General features: G+C 38.6%; 1 protein-coding gene across 2 annotated transcripts in view; it reads left to right on the forward strand.

Annotated features, from left to right (window-relative positions):
* Positions 1 to 238: 238 nt before the first annotated feature.
* LOC148362588 (plakophilin-3-like) overlaps positions 239 to 18,362 on the forward strand; it is a 29,355-nt gene continuing 11,231 nt past the window's right edge. Inside the window, exons 1-5 of one of the 2 annotated variants that reach the window (XM_088340046.1) lie at positions 239 to 386; positions 5,119 to 5,284; positions 14,770 to 14,861; positions 15,224 to 15,969; positions 17,606 to 17,729. In XM_088340046.1, the coding sequence (XP_088196172.1) occupies positions 384 to 386; positions 5,119 to 5,284; positions 14,770 to 14,861; positions 15,224 to 15,969; positions 17,606 to 17,729 (1,131 nt within the window). In that variant the 5' untranslated portion in view covers positions 239 to 383. Of the gene's footprint in view, positions 387 to 4,998; positions 5,285 to 14,769; positions 14,862 to 15,223; positions 15,970 to 17,605; positions 17,730 to 18,362 lie in introns of those variants that run through there. The other variant, XM_088340045.1, reaches the window with a different exon arrangement.

Here is an 18,362-nt window from a genome sequence, read left to right on the forward strand (position 1 = left end):
AAGGAAATGAGCAAAGGACTATAAATAAAACCACGACATTCAGCAGGGATGAGACCAAATCCTTTGTGACCTCTGGTGAAGACTTCCCACGTCTTTGAGGGAAGCATCACATTCATTCAAATCTCACTTCTGTTTTTGTGACTGCAGGGACCAACCCCGTTGTGTTCTGCAAACACACCCTGCTGCGTTGTCAGCGTCTGCTCATTGACTCATCTTTTGTTTGCCCGTCTTGTATTTACTTGCATCTGAAATTGACAGATTTTCAGGGCGGTGACAGTTCACACACAGACTTGACAATTTTGACATTGGAGGAAAACTGTAACACTTCTGATCACCTGCCTGGAAGAAGGAAAGCGAACATTGTCACCTGAGCCTTTGTGGTCATGGTAGGTGGGCCTTTAATAACGCTATCATATATATGGATATCATTAGATGGTAATTCGGTATGTGTTGTATGCCTGTTTTCATGTCACATGCACGTATTTCCTTATTCGACAATCTGATATAAACTATTTACTTCCGCAAAATATTTCTAGTTCTATATAGGATAAATATATTATCTTTTAGATTTTGCAGCTGTAACTTTTCTCCAAAATTACTTCTATCGGAAGATGTAAAGCACTATAATTGTTAAAAAATCTATTTAGGACTTCTTTTTAAAAAAGAAAGAACACTTTTTATATTGATAGATGTAAAAAACAATGAATTAAAAAATAAATATTTACAATGAATATTTTAGAATTAAGATAATGAACAAACAAAAACAAAGTTTGGAGTTAAGTTTTATTCACATGACATTGTAAATGTAATTGTCAATTTTCTTAAATGAACGATAAAAGGGTCACTTTTTTGTTGCATACCATATTGCATTGTATTTACAATCAAAACGCCCAAATATTCCGGTAATGTTCATTTTAAAAAGAAAAAAATAAACAGGGAAAAATGGGGACTTTATATATAATAAACATAATAATAATAATAATAATAAACACAATAAACATTTTGACCTAGGAAGCACGGCGGCTGAAAGGTCAGCGCGTGTGCAGCACAGTTCTGAGGTCATGAGACCCTTCCTGTGTGGAGTTTGCATGTGCTCCCCGTGTTTGCGTGGGTTTTCTCCGGGCACTCCGGTTTCCTCCCACATTCCAAAAACATGCATGTCAGGTTAATTGGCTGATCCAAATTGTCCCTAGGAGTGAATTGTCTTTCTCTGTGTGCCCTGCGACTAGCTGACAACCAGATCAGTGTGTCCCCTGCCCACTGCCCGAAGATACCTTGGATGGGCTCCAGCCCCACCGAGACCCTACTGAGGATAAGCGGTGCAGATAATGGATGGATGGAATCTTTTGACCCACGTATTATATAAATGTGTTTAAAGCAAAATGTATTTTTTAATATGCTTTAGGTGGCTGATAAAGGCTCGTTGGGCTGCTAATAATATGGTACTATAACTGCCATGTAAAAAAAAAACACATTTCAATTTTTGGCATATTTTGCTCTATTTATATTACTATATTGCTGTTTATTTTTTTTATATTTAAATCCAGGTACTTTAAAATAATTGTTACTTTCTTTTTCAGCTGCTGCTTGATTTAGAATATTTTCCTTAAATAAATAATATTAAGATGAGCTAAATTTATCTGCAATAAATATCTAACAAAATCTCAGTTTTAACTCAATCATTTTTCAGTAACTAAAGAAAACAATTAAAATCGGCAAAATTATGTGCAATATTTTACTTTTAATTTGTTTTATTTTTTGCAATCTTAAACTATCTGAAGTTATTAAATATCCTGTGCTACCTCACTGACACATAAATATGTAAAAGGAAAAAAATAGTAATCTGCTGCCACCTATTGATATGGATGAATGGTACAGTTGGTACGGTTGGCTGATTCACTAGAAGAAAGCAAAAGTACTCTACAATGTCGTGCTTTTTTTGCAACGTTAAATTCAGGAAATTTCCTGGAACAAACTAAACAAGGTCTAACGACACACTGCTTTAAGGACACTAACCTAGAAGTTAGTATAAATATAAATTTTGGTTTTAAGGAAGAAAAAAAGACAGAATGTCATTTTCCAGACATATGCAAACTTGCTCCTTGCTGGCTCTTACAACACTGACTCATAACCATGCACTGCAGATAAACGCTGGGTGTGGCATCACCTAATAACTGCGCCACACCTTGTACCTGCTTGCTATTCGCACAAACGCTCAATTCCAATTTTTTGAATCTGCCAAATATGAGATCAACCGCAATAGTTTGTCACATACATGGGGTATTTTCCTCAACCAGAGAAACATTTAGAACGCAAGTGCGAATTGAACACTTCATCGCTTTTGTTTTGATCCTTTGATAAGAAACTCAGTCTTTTGAAATTTAGATGTTTGCCCTATTAGAATTTTGTGTGCCAAAAAAACATTCTAAAGATAGTCATGGGATGAGCCTGTTTGACAGGAAATATTGTCTTTTTCCTCTAATAGGCACAGGCACTGTCGATGTGTCCTCTGCCACGCTCAATCATTCCGGTTGCTGTGTATGTAGTCAAAGAGACTAATTAAAATTGTCAATGGTTTTTATTGATTTTTTCTGATTACGATGACATCACATGTATGGAATTAGTTGACAAACTGGAGACGGAATACTCATGATGAATAATCCAGACTGTCTGGGTTGTGTCTGGTTGGTTCATGTGTTTTGCTTATTTCATTCGTAAGAAAGAGAAAAAGATTAAGTAATCATAAACTAAAAAATAAACCAAAACAAAAACATTCTGACTTGACTCAGCATGTGTGTTTGTAAATTACTCACCAAAATATTTCAAGTGCTGAAATAGTGATGAATCTGATGACCTCATCTCAATATCCTTTCAAATGTCCTCATTGTGAATTCCGGGCCTGTCTGGTTCAATGCAAATCTACTCTATTTTTGACAAATTTATGATTTAGTAGACACTTAAAATAAGGAGAGGATACATCAATGAGTTTTGAGCTTATAAGTGGAACAGGAGGGGATTGCACAAAAACACACAGGAAGCAAAAAATTCCAACCTGTTTTAAATGTCCTCCACTTAACCATTTATTTTTATGAAATATCTTAGGTTACAAAAAAACGTATCTGTTTTTAAAGGAGTGGTTATCACTTAGGGAGGTCTTCAGTGACTTAAAAACACTGTATAAATGCAGACCATTTACCATTTACTTAAATCCTTGAGATGACGCATGTTCAAAGCTTTGACTCTTGAAACATTGTCATTAAAAAAAAATACTGATTCGAAGGATAAGCAAAAATAAACGAACTGTCTTACACGCAATTACTTGTATTCAAAGATATAAAGTGGCCCTCATTTTCACACTGATACTAATATAAGACACTGTAATCACCCAACTCTTGAGGAGCTGCCAATACCATCAAAGTGTGTTGATATTACTAGTACCTTTGACACAATATTTGGTGAGGCAGAAGAGGAAATATATATTTCTTATAAAATGTATCCACAAAAATAGTTTTTTTTTTGCTTAAATTGCCTGTAATTAAATTCTATTTCACAGGGGTTCTTCTATTTGTTTATGATATATATATTTGTAAAGTTCTCATAACAAAAGTAATTTAGACAAATAAATAATGATAACATGAGTATTATATAAATAACAATCCCTTATAAGCCTATGATAATTGTGCAAATTTTAAAGGGATAATGTGTATTATTTAGCGCCCCTAGTGGTAAGAAAACAGAATTAAAATGAAAACCATATTCATTAATAATGAGTAAAAAGTAATTGAACAATTATGTATATGTGGTTAGGGTAAGAGTTAGGGTTGGGGTTTAGAGGCTAGGTTTAGGGGTTTAGGGTTCGGGTTGATGGTAAAAATAATGAGTAAAAATACTTGAACTATCATCTAAATGTTGTTAGGGTTAGGGTTAGGGGTTACAGGTCAGGGGCTAGGGTTAGGGTTAGGGTTTAGGGTTAGGTGGAGGGAGAGGGTATAAATAATGAGTACAAATATTTACGGGTTACGGGCTAGAGTTAGGGTTAGGGTGAGGGAGAGAGTAAAATACTTGAACTATCATGTAAATGCGGTTTGGGTAAGGGGTTTAAGGGTAAGGAATTAGGGGCTAGAGATAGGGATGGGGTTAGTGTTAGGGTTAGTCAAGTCACATCAAGTCAAATTTATTTATATAGCCCTTAATCACAAATATGTCTCAAAGGACTGCACAGGATTACAATTACACAATTACAATTACCTGATCTTAAACCAACATGTGGGCAAGGAAAAACTCAAAACCTCAGCATGAGGAAAAAGAGAAACCTTGAGAAGGGACCCCACAAGTGGTAATACCCCTTTCAGAATGACCAGGGTGAAATAGATTCAGCATTACAGTACACAAACATAGTAAACACTAGGTAACATTTAGGTTAGGGTGAGGGAGAGAATAAAAATACTTGAACGATCATGTAAATGTGGTTATGGTAAGGGGTTAGAGGTTAAAGGTTAGGGTTAGAATGTTTTAATACCATGACCCTCCCCTAAAGGAATCTGACGAAATTGGCCGCCATCTTACGTCTAAGGGAACCCAAAAAAACCCAAAAAGCTGGGCAAAAAAGTTGAAAAGTTAAATTGTGCGGTTTGTTCACTTCTGGTATTTCTCCTTGTGCTAAATTGCACTTGATTTCGGTTGCACTATACAATAGAATGAAATTGGTCAAATAACACTCACTGCTTTTTGATTGAGGTTTTTTAGCACTAGGAATCACTAAATAATTCATAATGTCCCCTTGAGATGACCCACGTTTATTGACTTAATCTTAAAACAATTTATCTACTTTATGTGGTTTGATTTCCTTTTTTTTTACTTTGAGTGTATTTGCAGCTGCTTGTTCTAATTTCACCTCTGTACATATTTGATGAAAACTGTGAAGTTACATAAGAAAGGTATGGCTCACCTGTGTGCCAGGCTCACTGGCCCCGCCCACTCCAATGCACTTCTGCTGAGTGGCGAACTTCAGTGCGCCTTCACTCCTTGACTCACTCCGCGCCGGGACGCGCTACTTTCCCCCTCACCGCCACCATGAGCACCGTGGCCTCTGACAACGTTTTTCTGTCCGCTTTACAGCCCAACAACTCGGTCACCACCTATGGCCTCCCGTCCGAGATCCACCTCGGGGGCGCCACGTCGATCTCGGACGAGATGTCGAGGGCTCGCCGGGTCCAGCAGCAGGTTCAAATGCGCCTGGCCGAGAAGTCAACGCTTCCGCGTCAGAACGGCTCCGCCATGTCAGGTAAGAGAGCAAATAGTCCGTTTGAATTTCACGTAAGTCCACTTGAATAAGTTGTTGTTTTTGTTCTCGTTTTAAAAGTTATGTGCTGGAATTCAACAACTAATAATGCACTCAAAATTCACCGTGTTGTTAGTTTATGTAGAAACTAATACTCCGTTTTCGTTCGTAGCCTGTTTAAACAAAGTTTTTCTTTATTAAACATTGCAAATACGAACCAAAACTGCACGGAATAATCGGACAACTATACAAAGATAACAATTTTCAAGAGAACATAAAGTGCTGTAGAACGATTAAACAGAGTTGTCTACCTCCATATTTAAACTTGCATACGTTTTGTTGCTGTTTTGAAACCTATGTGCTGGAATTCAACAGCTGATAATGTTCTCAATGTATCATTTTGTGAAAGTGTTTGGAAACCTATGTGCTGCTTTACTATTCTTAAATCTTTAAAGGGACAGTGTGTAGTATTTAGTGCCATTAATTTGGGAAAAAAAAACATTGATTAGAATGATGGCCAAAAACACATAAACTAACATCGATATGTTAATTTTTATAAATATTCTATGAATTTTATAATATTCATAGATTGTTACCACACCATGTTTGTCTGTCATCTTGCTCCTAGGCTGTGCTATGTGCCACTGGTTTTTGTTCGTATTAGACAGTAGAGTACCATCTAGTGGTCAATAATACGCAATGTACCTTTTTAAATAAAGATATTGAAAAATGTATAATGTATTACGTCCAAGTTACACCTACCTAGAATTTATTATGTATGATTTCACTTATGTATGACTGAAAAACTATTGATTCACCTTTGCACAGCGTTCGTTCCAAGTTAGCTTTTTGTAGTCTGCTGGTTTTGTCTGGCGGTGCCTATTGATATTGTACAGCCACAGCTTCAAACGCAGTTGTTTTCGGATTTCCGTGAAAAAATACTCGGCAACTTCATCTCATCTCATCTCATCAGCTGCACCGCTTATCCTCAGTAGGGTCGCGGGGATGCTGGAGCCCATCCCAGCAATCATCGGGCAGTGGGCAGGGGACACCCTGGACTGGTTGCCAGCCAGTCGCAATCGGCAACTTTCCTTTTCTATTTATGGTCGCCATGGCGGAAATGGGGAGGGCTAAAATTATTTTCTATCTATCTATCTACCTTGGTCATATCCCTCAAGAGGGGTGACCGACAGCAAGACACACACATACAATAACAAAGAAAATAAAAGGGAAATAAATAGCAAAAAAAACACACAAATATTTTGGACCATGGCCAACCCAATTGCCCAAACAAGTTAGGCACCTCGGCACCCAAGTTGGTCATGCTTTCGTCCCTCCAGACGAAATGGGACACCAGAAAGTGGCCATGTCACTCGGGTCAGGGTGACACAACACACTCTTTTGTTCAACAGCAGGGGCCGACAGCTTTCACTGGTTTACCCCTGCCGCATCATACGGGTGCCCTGCCCATCCTTAAGAACGCGTCCACAATCCCACTATCCTTTCACATCAAGGGCTAAAAGTCTTAGATGGGCAAATTGGAGAAAGGGTTACTGCCTTCATCTGGTGAAATGTTGATTCTTTTTTTGGGGTACAAATTTATATTATACGGCGGTCAACATTACTGACGGGCTGCATATTATTAATTTTATGACAAAGGGCGCGGGCCAGTAAAAATGTGATCACAGGCCGCTACTAGCCCCCGGGCCGGACTTTAAAATTAGCTGGTATATATAGTCTGTCTTGCTGTGAGTAAATATGTTCAACGTTGTGTATGTAAGGGTTATTATCGCTTAAGAAGAAGAATTTCAATGATTAATAAGGGGAGCACTGGCTGAGGATGACAGGTATGCATAAATGACTATTGTTTTTCAGATGTAAAATTTGTCAACACTGCTATACTACCTAAACACGAATATAGAAAATCCAAAAGAATGAGCATGTTTGTAAGAAATTTCAACATGTTAATATACATTTCATTTAAAAGCAGTAGTTGTTATCGCACAGTCAATTTTAACATGCGAAACGCACTCGTCTCCAGAATATCGAAAAACAAACGACATGTGCTCGTGTAAAACCGGAAGTGGCAAAGTTTTACCGAAACGGAAATCCAATGTGATCGTTGGTGAGGTCTATTCACCCACAAGACTTGGTCTTGCCTGAAGATGATGATAATAATAATAATAATACATTCTACTTCAAAGCGCCTTTCAGGTCACTTAAGGTTGCTCTACGTAGAGTACTAAACACATTAAAGAAAGAATAAAACGAGCAAATAAAAACACAGTAGAGTGAAAAGGGTGTGGTATGTGAGGCAGATGATCATTTAAAGGCAAGTCTGAATAGGTGGGTTTTAAGTCCGGATTTGAAGGTGGACAAGGTGGTGGAATTTTGGAGGTCAGGTGGCAATGAGTTACAGAGCTGGGGGGCAGAGCAGCTGAAAGCTCTGTTATCCATGGAGCTGAGATGAGCAGTGGATGTAGTATGATTTGAGGGAGATAAGGTCGCCATACACTGAAATACTAGTCTTGAGTCAAGATTTTTTTTGCTTCTTGAATTTTAAAAAAACACCAGATTTTTAAAAAAAAATCTGTCTTTTTTTAAGGAGAGAAAAGTGGTAGTCTAATGCGTAAAGCTTTAGTTGTTGGTAACTATGTGTTAACATTCTCTCTCAAAACTATTAATAAACAACTGGTAACTAATAACATTGACAACAAGTGGTGAAATTATTTAAAAAAAAAATCTTAATTTGTCCAAGTAGTAATTTATCACTCATGCCCATAGCATATAGAGTCCAATCGCACAAATATTTGACACTTTTTAGTTGAAAAAAAAACAACCCATCTACTAATAATGGAATGTGTCCATTCAGGTTGTGTGTTGTTTCTTTCAACAGCACACTGAGTTTCATGCGAGCTGCGCATTTGAAAGGGTTAATGTATAACAGGCTGCAACAAGCATGGCTTTCATGAACGTTCCTGTGATAGCTGAGGGAGGTGAAAGTGTGCCTTTTGGCTACGGGTACAAGTTTCTGCTCTTACTCAGACATTAGTTGGATGGAGAAATAGACAAACAGACACTTAAATGGTGATGGCAGTTTGAGAATCAGATGTTGTATTAAGAGCGCTGTTTTGTCAAGAAGGCTGTTTACGGCATGGTGGGACGGTTATGTAAAATGTGGGTTAAAAGTAGGCTTTCTTCTTCAGTGTGTCATTTATTCTTATTTTTAATTGGCAATCAAAATATCTTTTTGGTAAAGGTTAGAATTGAAAGGGATTGCTGTTCTTTGGTTTAGTTCTTAGTCTACCCAGCATATTAATTGTATAGGAGTTTTGGGTTTGGACAAAAATGTAACATAGTAAGGGAAGCCTTAAGATTGAATCCATGAAAAAAAGATCTAACTAGCGAGAGTAAAATTTATTTATTTCCATCACTAAAATAAAGTCCAAAGGTCTGTTTTTTTAAATACAGCCATTTAGATTACAATCTAAGATCATGAGTCATTTGGCAAAAAAAAAAAAAGATTTTGTCTTGATTTCCATGTTTATATTTCAGAATTTTTGAAGAGTGAACTTTTTTGCTCTTAGCATGTACTGTACAGAGTATTGTATTTTTTTAAAGCAAAATGTTGGCTAAGCTAAGAAAAAAAGATCCTATTAAAACTTTGTCAAACTTAGAATTCAAAATACAATCCAACACTCAACGGACTTTCAGTTGAGACGTAAGTTCATATTCTTTGAAAGGAGATTAGATATTGGTCCAGAGAGGCAGTGTTGAAGTTATCCATCCATCCACTATCTGCACCTCTTAACCTCAGTAGGGTCGCGGGGGGGCTGGAGCCCATCCCAGCTATCTTCGAGCAGTGGGCAGGGGACACCCTGAACTAGTTGCCAGCCAGTCGCAAGAGAGACAACTCACTCGCTCATTCACACCTAGGGACAATTCGAACTGGCCAATTATCCTGACATGCATGTTTTTGGAATGTGGGAGGAAACCGGCGTGCTGGAGTAAACCCACGCAAGCACGGGTAGAACATGCAAACTTGCTGCCCATGTGTAGAAATTATATTTTGGGAAATTTATTTTTTAAATCTGCTACAAGTAAATAAAAAGAAAACAACAAAAATTCCTGAAAGCATTTAACAATGCCTTCCTTTTTATGACTCTCATTATGCATTCTTCTACATCTTAATGTTCACACTGTGGTCAAAAAAGTTCATTGGTGTGTTTTAAGAGTTTTTTTTTTTTTTTTTACTTTTATTCAGGTACACGTTTTTGTAGTTCTGTATTGCTTCTTGGTTATGGTGGGATGTGTTGTCCTAAAATGTAAGTCAACCTAAAATGTTTCTTTAAATATTTTGTGTCCTTTGATGATCATTGTATTTGTTTAACATGACTAAAATTCAAGCAAGCAGATTCCACCTGTTTTATCATTTTCTGGTCGCAGCCATTTTAAATTTTTTTCCCCCCAAGGTATAATGACATTAAATGTTGCTCAGGCTTTAGCTATTGACCAATCAAAGCTCTGCTTATAAAATCGGGGAACCGAGCATGAAAGTTCACTTAGGCATGGGTAACTTGATGTCTTCTTCACTCGCATTCTCAAAATGGCTTTCTAAAGATTGAATAAAACCGATGTCTATTGCTTCTTAACTCAAATTTGACAAACACAAAATGCTCTTTTTGGACTGCTCGGACCATAGATAATTTTGTTCGGGAATCTTTCGGCTTCACTTCTGCTTTCAAATTAAAACGGGCAAAATAGCATCAATTCTAAAGAATTGTTTTTTTCAGGTACTGGCAACTACACTACTTTGTGACGTCTTTATGTACTCCAAGTATCTTCCTAAACAACCAGAATCCACTGTTCAATTTGGCATATTAGAAACCAGTATCAAATGCTCGATTTAAAACATCCAGCCGAAGAGGCGTTACGTCATCTCATACGCCCTCTTTTGCAACCAATACAAGACTCTGACTAAACAGACGCCAGTTACTAAGAAAATAGAAGTTGCTGTTCAAAATCTGGAATTTTGAAGGCACTCCTCAGTTTCCTGTATACTGCATGCTTCCTGTAAACATCAGCATCAGGAGGAGTCCAAGGCGTCATTGGCCAATTCAAGTTTAAAATGGTGTTCTTAGATGTTGTTTGGGGGCGGGACATAGATGTGTCCGTCATCATTCTTCCCTGTGCAGACCGGTTTTTTATTGTGTCTGTGTGTTCTCTTCATGTCAAGCATAAAGCCACTCCACATTTCACTTTTTCTCTAAGTTGGCAAGTCAAACTTTCACTGCAATAAATTATGCTAATAAAAGTTTTATTTAAGACTTTTTCACTTGTTGATTGATATGTTTGACTTTAAGTATTGCAGGGGTCACAACACTGCCCTTAAGGTGACATGACCATCTCTTAACTCTAAAGAAAATTATTTCATGATTTTGCTGCGTAACAATTTCAAGCTATCACTAGACTTAAGACTGGACTGAGGCACAGATAATGTAAGTTTGTCACACCTTTTTATAATAACGAAAAACATAAAAAGTGCGTTAAACCATTCAATCAGACTAGATGATGTTGACTTAATCTTTAATTAACCACTGATGCATTTGGCCTAGGCCTGCTTGTGCACTATTTGAGGCTTGAAAACCACTGCTGGTTAGCAGAAAGGACAGTTATTAACATTATGCCACCGTTAATGCACTGTTCCACGGTTAAACTGACAGGAAATTACCCTTGGGTCTGACGGCTCATCACCACAGTGTGTTTTCCGTCCTTGTTACGTTAGCTAATCAATACAAAAGTCACTATACAGCAAATTATAATCTGGTTGTCTTGATACAAACAATCAAGTTTGCTAACTTAGAAATGCTTCATCAACACAGAAACGTTTCAAACGAGTGAGTCTCGCAGCTTCTGCACTGTCTCTCTCTCTTTCTCGAATATATTTTCGTTTTATTTTTGAAAACATAATGAACACTACTGCTAACAAACTACTACCACAAACCTGCTCATCAAGATCATTCACCATTGATGCAACACTTTGGGTAACTGTCTTGCTCAAGATTGGTTTAAGATTGGTGTTGGTGTAAGATCAGGCTGTAGTGTAATTGTAATCCTGTGCTGTCCTTTGAGACATTTTTGTGATTAAGGGCTGTACAAATAAATGTGACTTGACTTGATTTGACTCAAGGCCTCATCGACATGTGGGAATATGGGACAGACTTTAATTACCAGCAAACCACAGCTATTTCTTTAACAAAGCACTCAAATATATATCCATAAGTAGTAGTTGTAGCACTACCAGCAGGTACGCCAGATTGCCAACTGACTAAATTTCACTCAAGCTAGTATTAGCAGTCTTACCTGTAAATATTTATTTAACTTAGAGGTTGAGTCTTGGATGATAACAGCAGTCACTTTTTTTGTCACGTAGCAAGTCAAACTTTCATGTTTGGACTGTGGTAAATTATGCTGATAAGTCTTATTTAGGACTTGCTGATTGATATGTTTCACTAAAAGTGGCATAAGAGTTGCAACACAGCTGAAAGGTGACTTGATGGTCTCTTAACTGTGATGAAAAGTAATTGGAGATTTTTAGCCTGAGTGAAGTTTCCCATGCAGTCATGACTTTATGGACCTTCTTTTGTTCGCTGCGAAATAAAAGAGTCATTGATCAAGAGGTGTGTCCCAAGGCTTTTGTTAGTACCGTGGTCATGAGGTGTTCTCGGTTGGCAAATGCAGCAGAACAAAAAAGCGTCTTAACACAATCGAAGCTTTAGTGTCCTCTCTTGACCCATTTATTGATGAGATAGCGTACCAGTTTTGTATTGTGGTACAAACTGCTGACACAGCTGAGGAAGAGTGTTTGTTGTTATTAAACTGTAAGCAAAAGTCAAGGAGCCACTGTGTGTTTTTTTTTCAACCCTTGGATGCAAACTTTAAACATTATGAATTTTGAATATGTAGGTTTTTTTAGTAGTTTACTGGTTTACTTGACTGAATAAAGAATATATGAATAAAAGGACAGTGATTTTTCTCCACCCAGCTTTGAAATCAGAAGTTTCTAAATATATCTTAGGCAATAGACACCTGAGGGTTCCTGGAAAAACCCGAAATAAAAATGCCCCAATTCTTCTATACCATATTTTTTTTTGTATTTACTCTGTGTAGTGTCTAATAGGGCTATTTTTTAAAAGTGCATTAATATGGGAATGGATTTTATTCAAATAATCCAATATAAATCCATATGACAGTTAACTGATTACGTTATAGGCAGCACGGCGGGTGACTGGTTAACGCGTGTGCGGCACAGTTCTGAGGTCATGGGATTAAACTTTCTTGTGTGGAGTTTGCTTTTTCTCCCCGTGCTTGCGTGGGTTTCCGCCGGGCACTGCGGTTTCCTCCCACATTCCAAAAACATGCATGTCAGGTTAATTGGCCAGTTCAAATTGTCCCTAGGTGTAAATGAGCAAGTGAGTCGTCTGTCTTGGTGTGCCCTGTGACTGGCTGTCAACCAGTTCGGGGTGTCCCCTGCCCACTGCCCGATGATAGCTGGGATGGGCTCCAGCACTACTGCGACCCTACTGAGGATAAGCGGTGCAGATGATGGATGGATGGAAGGATGATTGTTATTGTTTTTTTGTTATACATTCATCTTAAAAAAAACTTTTTTGTATTTTTTTATTTTCTTAAATGATTTTTTTTAGTTTTTCAGTTTGATTTAACTTATTTAATAGCCATTATTACAGTAGTATCTAATTAAAATGAATTAAAATTAAAATGATGTGTTGCATAACCCCTTCATATAATTTGATTAATGATTTAAATTGAATTGTTTCATTTTAACTTGTATCGACATTACGTCTTTTTTTTTTTAATTAATATATATCAATTAAAATGGTCTGTTAAATTCTTAATTACGAACGAATGGTATCATATTGTCTGATTTATTGTTTTTTTTGTTTTTGTTTGTTTTTTACAGGAAAGTTGTTTGGTATGGTGACAATAATACAATTTGATTACTCTGCAAAATAGTCCCGTCTCACTGCTGAATGTTTATTACACATTCAGAAATGTTAAAAATGCATGAGTCTGATTTTCCAAACCTCCTTTGACCTCTGAGTGGCCTGCACAACGAACACAGTCAGAAGTTGAGTCAGCTTTTAATGAAGCGTCTTGCTCGTAAAAAAAAAAAAGAAGAAAAATTCCCATGAATCGAACCAGTGGTGGTAAATTAAAAAGTAAACCGTGTAGGAGAGCACTTTTAGTAAAGGCCTCCAGTTGTCTTTGTTGTTTTTCCGCTCTGACTTGTTTGGAATCGCTCCCGCCCCCGTCATGCTTTTTGGACGCATTTAGCATCAAACGAACACCGAGTACACGTATTCTCCGAATTTCAAGTTACAAATGTAGTTCAAATACAAAAGTGAAATTTCATTTTTTGCATACACAATTTTCTGCAACCGCGTGAGAAATTCATCGGAAAGATTTAAGAGGCATGTCAGGCAGCTTCAGTATATGGAGGACCCATCCTGCCATATGTAGAAATAAATGTATGGATAAATACTATATATATAAATAAATCGGGTAAATCCTGAATATTATATGAATGCTATTCATGCATTTTGTCATAAATTTTGTCATTTATTCATTGCGGTTTTTAATTTTGTTGTCGTGCATTTGGTCGTGTATTTTGGGGCATGTTTGGCTCGTGTATCTCGTCATGTAGCTTTTTGTGTAATTTGTAATTTTTGTATTTTGTCGTGTTCTTAGTCCTGTCGGAGGTCGTGCATTTGGTCGTGAATTTTGTTGGGGATTTTGTCTTTTTTTCCATGTTTTTTGCCACAACAAAATGTTAATAAAATGAGGTCGAATAGGTTGAAGGTCAGCCATTTGGACCCGCCCACTCATTTAAATAACATCTTGCTGTGACAATACACAACAAGATAACAAAAACCAAAATATATAAATGCCAAAATGCATAATTATATGTATACACTGCATTTAAATTGAATTTATTCAATTGTCTTGATTGTCATTGAGAACAACGCAGTAAACATTGCTACGAAAGAAAACATGGCAATCCAGGGATAACATGTAATAAAGATTTTTAAGAGAAAAAAAAATATCTGGATAAAAAGCGAAACAAATAATTACAATGTAGTGCTTAGAGACTGGACTAAGTTAATAATAACACTCAGCAGCAAGAAAATCCCCCAAATAAGTCACAAGGTATATTTTTTTATTTTTTTCAGTTTCACGTAATAACATTTAGCAGCAACAAAACATGAAAAAAAACGCGTTTTTACATTTGTCATATACTTAGGGATTACGTAATTAGTTGATGTCGTCATTTATTTATATGGCATATATTTGGAGGTATTTATTTATTCATACATTTCTACGTACGACAAGATTAGTCCTCCATATCAGTGCTGTTATTTTGACATGACTCTGAGATTGCTGTTGTGACATCATTCATTTTATTCCAGATTACGGCGGGTCGTCCACGATGAAATATCAGACGTACAATCCAGGTTACAGCTCCAAGTCGTCCTACATGTTCTCTGGCTCCAGGACCATGGTGAGTATTTAGGGGGTGACGCATTCACTTTGTCAAGAGTTATCCGCCCATCTACTGGCATGTGTGGTATTTCACACACTAATGTGACAAGATCAGTCCAGCGATTTCAAATCCCCCCTCTAGATTCCAGTTTGACTCTCCTTGCTGGAGGTCACTCAAATCATCTGAGTGTAAATAAGACCTCCGTAGAGTACATGACAAATCAATAACCATTCCCAAAAACTTGTCATGTCCTTCTTGATATTGGGAAACCGATGATGATTCTCTTGTATTGAGTGACGCAAACGTGCTCTCCCACACGTCGTAATAAGTAACGCTCCCTCAATGTTAAAGTCTAACACACTCTTGTGCCTCATCTCCAGACGCCACAGATCTCACAGCGGTCTGGTTTTAGCTCCCTGTCAGCCGGCCCTGACATGGCCCAGTTTCCCAGGATAAGCGTCGGCGGCGGGCAGGTCGGAGGCGGCGGAGGTTATTACCGCGAAGACGTCCACGTAGGGTCTTACCAAGGGGGGCAGCACCAAGCTCGCTTGGACCCGGAAATGGTCGGCATGCACACAATGAGGCAGCAGACAGTGCCGATCAACGCTTGGATGGTGGACGGGAGCGATGGCGCTAGCTTGGCATCCGATCGCGAGGCCGCCTTTAACCGCCAGTACACACAGTCCAACGGCTACGTTACCCAGATGAGGCAAGGGGCTGGCACTATGACCTTCCCGGGGTCCATGCGTCGATCCCTCAGTGGTACTATCCCACGGGGACCCGAGATGGACATCGGGATGGTCCAGCAGTCTGCCTACAAAGGGCCGGCTTACCGCACCATCAGCAGGATTAACAACCGCAACCGGATGAGCATGGGATCCATGTCGGGGACTCTCCAGCGCCAGATGTCAAGCAGCGCTAGCATGTACGGAGGCGGCATGGATAAAGTGGACTCAGGTTTCATCGGGCCAGGGATGTCCTCTGCTTCCCAAGCGAACTTAGCCATGCAGCGGCGTCAGAGTACCATGTCCCGGGCCATGTCAATCAAAAGCATGCAGAGCGTGGGGCGAGGAGTCGACGTCTTTAATGGGCAGATGGGAATCGGGAGCTTGGGAAACCTCAATGGGTAAGATGTTTCCTGTTATTTACGTGTTTACAGTCGTCATATAATTTTAAATTGTTACCTTCTGAGGAGTACAACATTATTATCCTGACAATCAGATAAGCCCAGACTGCTATTTAAAGACACTTTGTCTTAACTGGTTCAGTTCACAGATCCCTTAACCGCCTCGGCTGTTGGGGCACCACAGAGTATGAAACTCTGGACAGCTTTCTCCACGTGTGACTGTTACTGGCCTGAGTTTGGGTGTGGCAAATTTAGCATGTTGTTGGCCCAGTTTTTTTTCTGTCTTCCTCTCCTTGGTCTTGGACATAGTTTCATGAGGCATCACCATGGCCCGGATTTTCCTTTCCAGCTTTGTTGTGAGAGTCTATGTGTCGCAAGCTTAGAGGACGATGGAAGTAACCAGCGCTTGCATGAGTCTGATCTTTGATTTCACTGCTATGTTTTTGTCCCTCCAGATGGGTTTATGTCTGGCAAATGCGCCTGTGGTTTGAGCTATCCCGGTTCTGTACATAAATGTTAAGAGAAATATGTTATATGATAACCTTGCACAGATACAGTGTGGTTTGACTACTTTCTCAGTCTTGGGATTAGAGCTTTAAACTACACCCATTATGTGCATAAAGTTTACACCGAACTAAAATAAAATTTCTAAATGAACTAAAAATGTTCTTTGTCGGGAACTTTGCTAGTTGATAGTTTTTTATGCGTTTCACCATAAACATGCTAGTCATCACACGCTACCATGTTTTCTGCTAATTTAGCTAGAGTATTTCACATTCCAAAACATAATCAAAGTAGCGTTTTGTCAAATGTTCAAAAAAATATAAAGCTACTTCTTTATTCGTTTTAATTTTGTGATCTATTCTTTGAGTCCAAGTGAGCTGTCATGAGCTTTGCTTGCTAGTCATCTAGTTAGCCAGGGAAACGCTTCATGTTGTTGACATTATGTCCTTAATTCCAAGACCATATGTATCGTTTCTATTGCATGGTCTAAGAAAGAGAAAAAGAAATAAAATGCTCTCAGTAATGTCTTTGCTCTACTCAGTTGTGAAGGATATCAGCTAAGCGTGTTAAAAGTTTTATTAGCTTTTGAAGCTAGCTTGTTGTTTTAGTTTCAACAATCATAGACACGTTAACTGAGATAGTAGCAGGTTGCAAATGTTTATCTTAAGACAGCCTCATGTCAAAAGATGATGTTTTCTCAATTCAGTTATTTATTTTTGTTAAAGATTTTTGAAAGGATGCAAATGTGATGTCATCTTCCCAGTATGATGAGGCCCCTTTGGCCAGGCTTTTATTTCGAAAAATTGTTGTTTCCATGGACGAGTTAACTATGCTCGTGTTGGATCATGAACTAGCTTAATAGTGGTAGGACTGGTTTGGGTGTGGTAATGCAATTCTAGGCCTGGCATTTCACACATCCCACTCGGCGTGGCTAGCCGCATGGCTTTGCCGACATCTGCGAGATTTAGAGGCTATACATCACGTTGAATCCTGGAAAAAGATAACCAGACATCTTCCTGAGATTAATGTTTACTGCTTACTGCTGATGATTGGTACAAAAAAAACACGGGGGAATATTTTAAGGATTGAGAGGTACTTTCTTTGGCTAAGTTCTCATGTTTTCTTCAAACAGGATTGAAACTTTGGACATGACCAGAGCTGTCCAGTACCTGAGAGAACCGGACCCTGATTTGCAGGTCTTGGGTGCAGCTTACATTCAACACGAGTGTTATAATGACAGCGATGCCAAAAATGAGGTACGACAAACAGATGAGCTTTGCGGTTGAAATTCCTTAGACACATTTCCCTTCAGCACATTATTCAGGAAGTAGAGCCTCAAAAGTTAATTTTGCTTCTGACATGTTGGAGTTTTATGTTCTGCTTTTGGTTGGGCACATTCCGTATTTTGCTGTTTTTCTCCTCAGGTCATGAAAAATTAAGACGTCAGATGGTAGACATGCATGACAAAGTACAGTATTTTGTGCACTAGAAGGTGCCCCGGATTATAAAGCACACCCCCAAAATATATCTTATCATCTTCTCTTATCTTAGGGCCCGGTCACACAGCCGTTTGCGGCTGAATCACGGCCAAAAATTTCTGCCTGTGAGGCGGACGCTATTGGACGCTTTGAGATCGCCATACAGACGAGATACAGCAGTGCTTAACACGCGGTCGGAAATTCACGCGCGGTTGGCAGCGCGACTAAGTTTTGCGCTGCTCAATACTTTAGAGCACGGGTAAACAGTCTTTCACGGCGTATCGAGGCTGAATCACGGCCAGAAATTTCTGGCCGTGAAGCAGACGCTGTTGGGCGCTGTTGGACGCTTTGAGACTGCCATATAGACGAGATACAGCAATGCTTTACTCGCGGTCGGAAATTCACACGCGG

This window comes from Urocampus carinirostris, chromosome 7 (assembly GCF_059441175.1).
Source record: "Urocampus carinirostris isolate Australia breed hairy pipefish chromosome 7, RoL_Ucar_1.0, whole genome shotgun sequence".
Classification (NCBI taxonomy): domain Eukaryota; kingdom Metazoa; phylum Chordata; class Actinopteri; order Syngnathiformes; family Syngnathidae; genus Urocampus; species Urocampus carinirostris.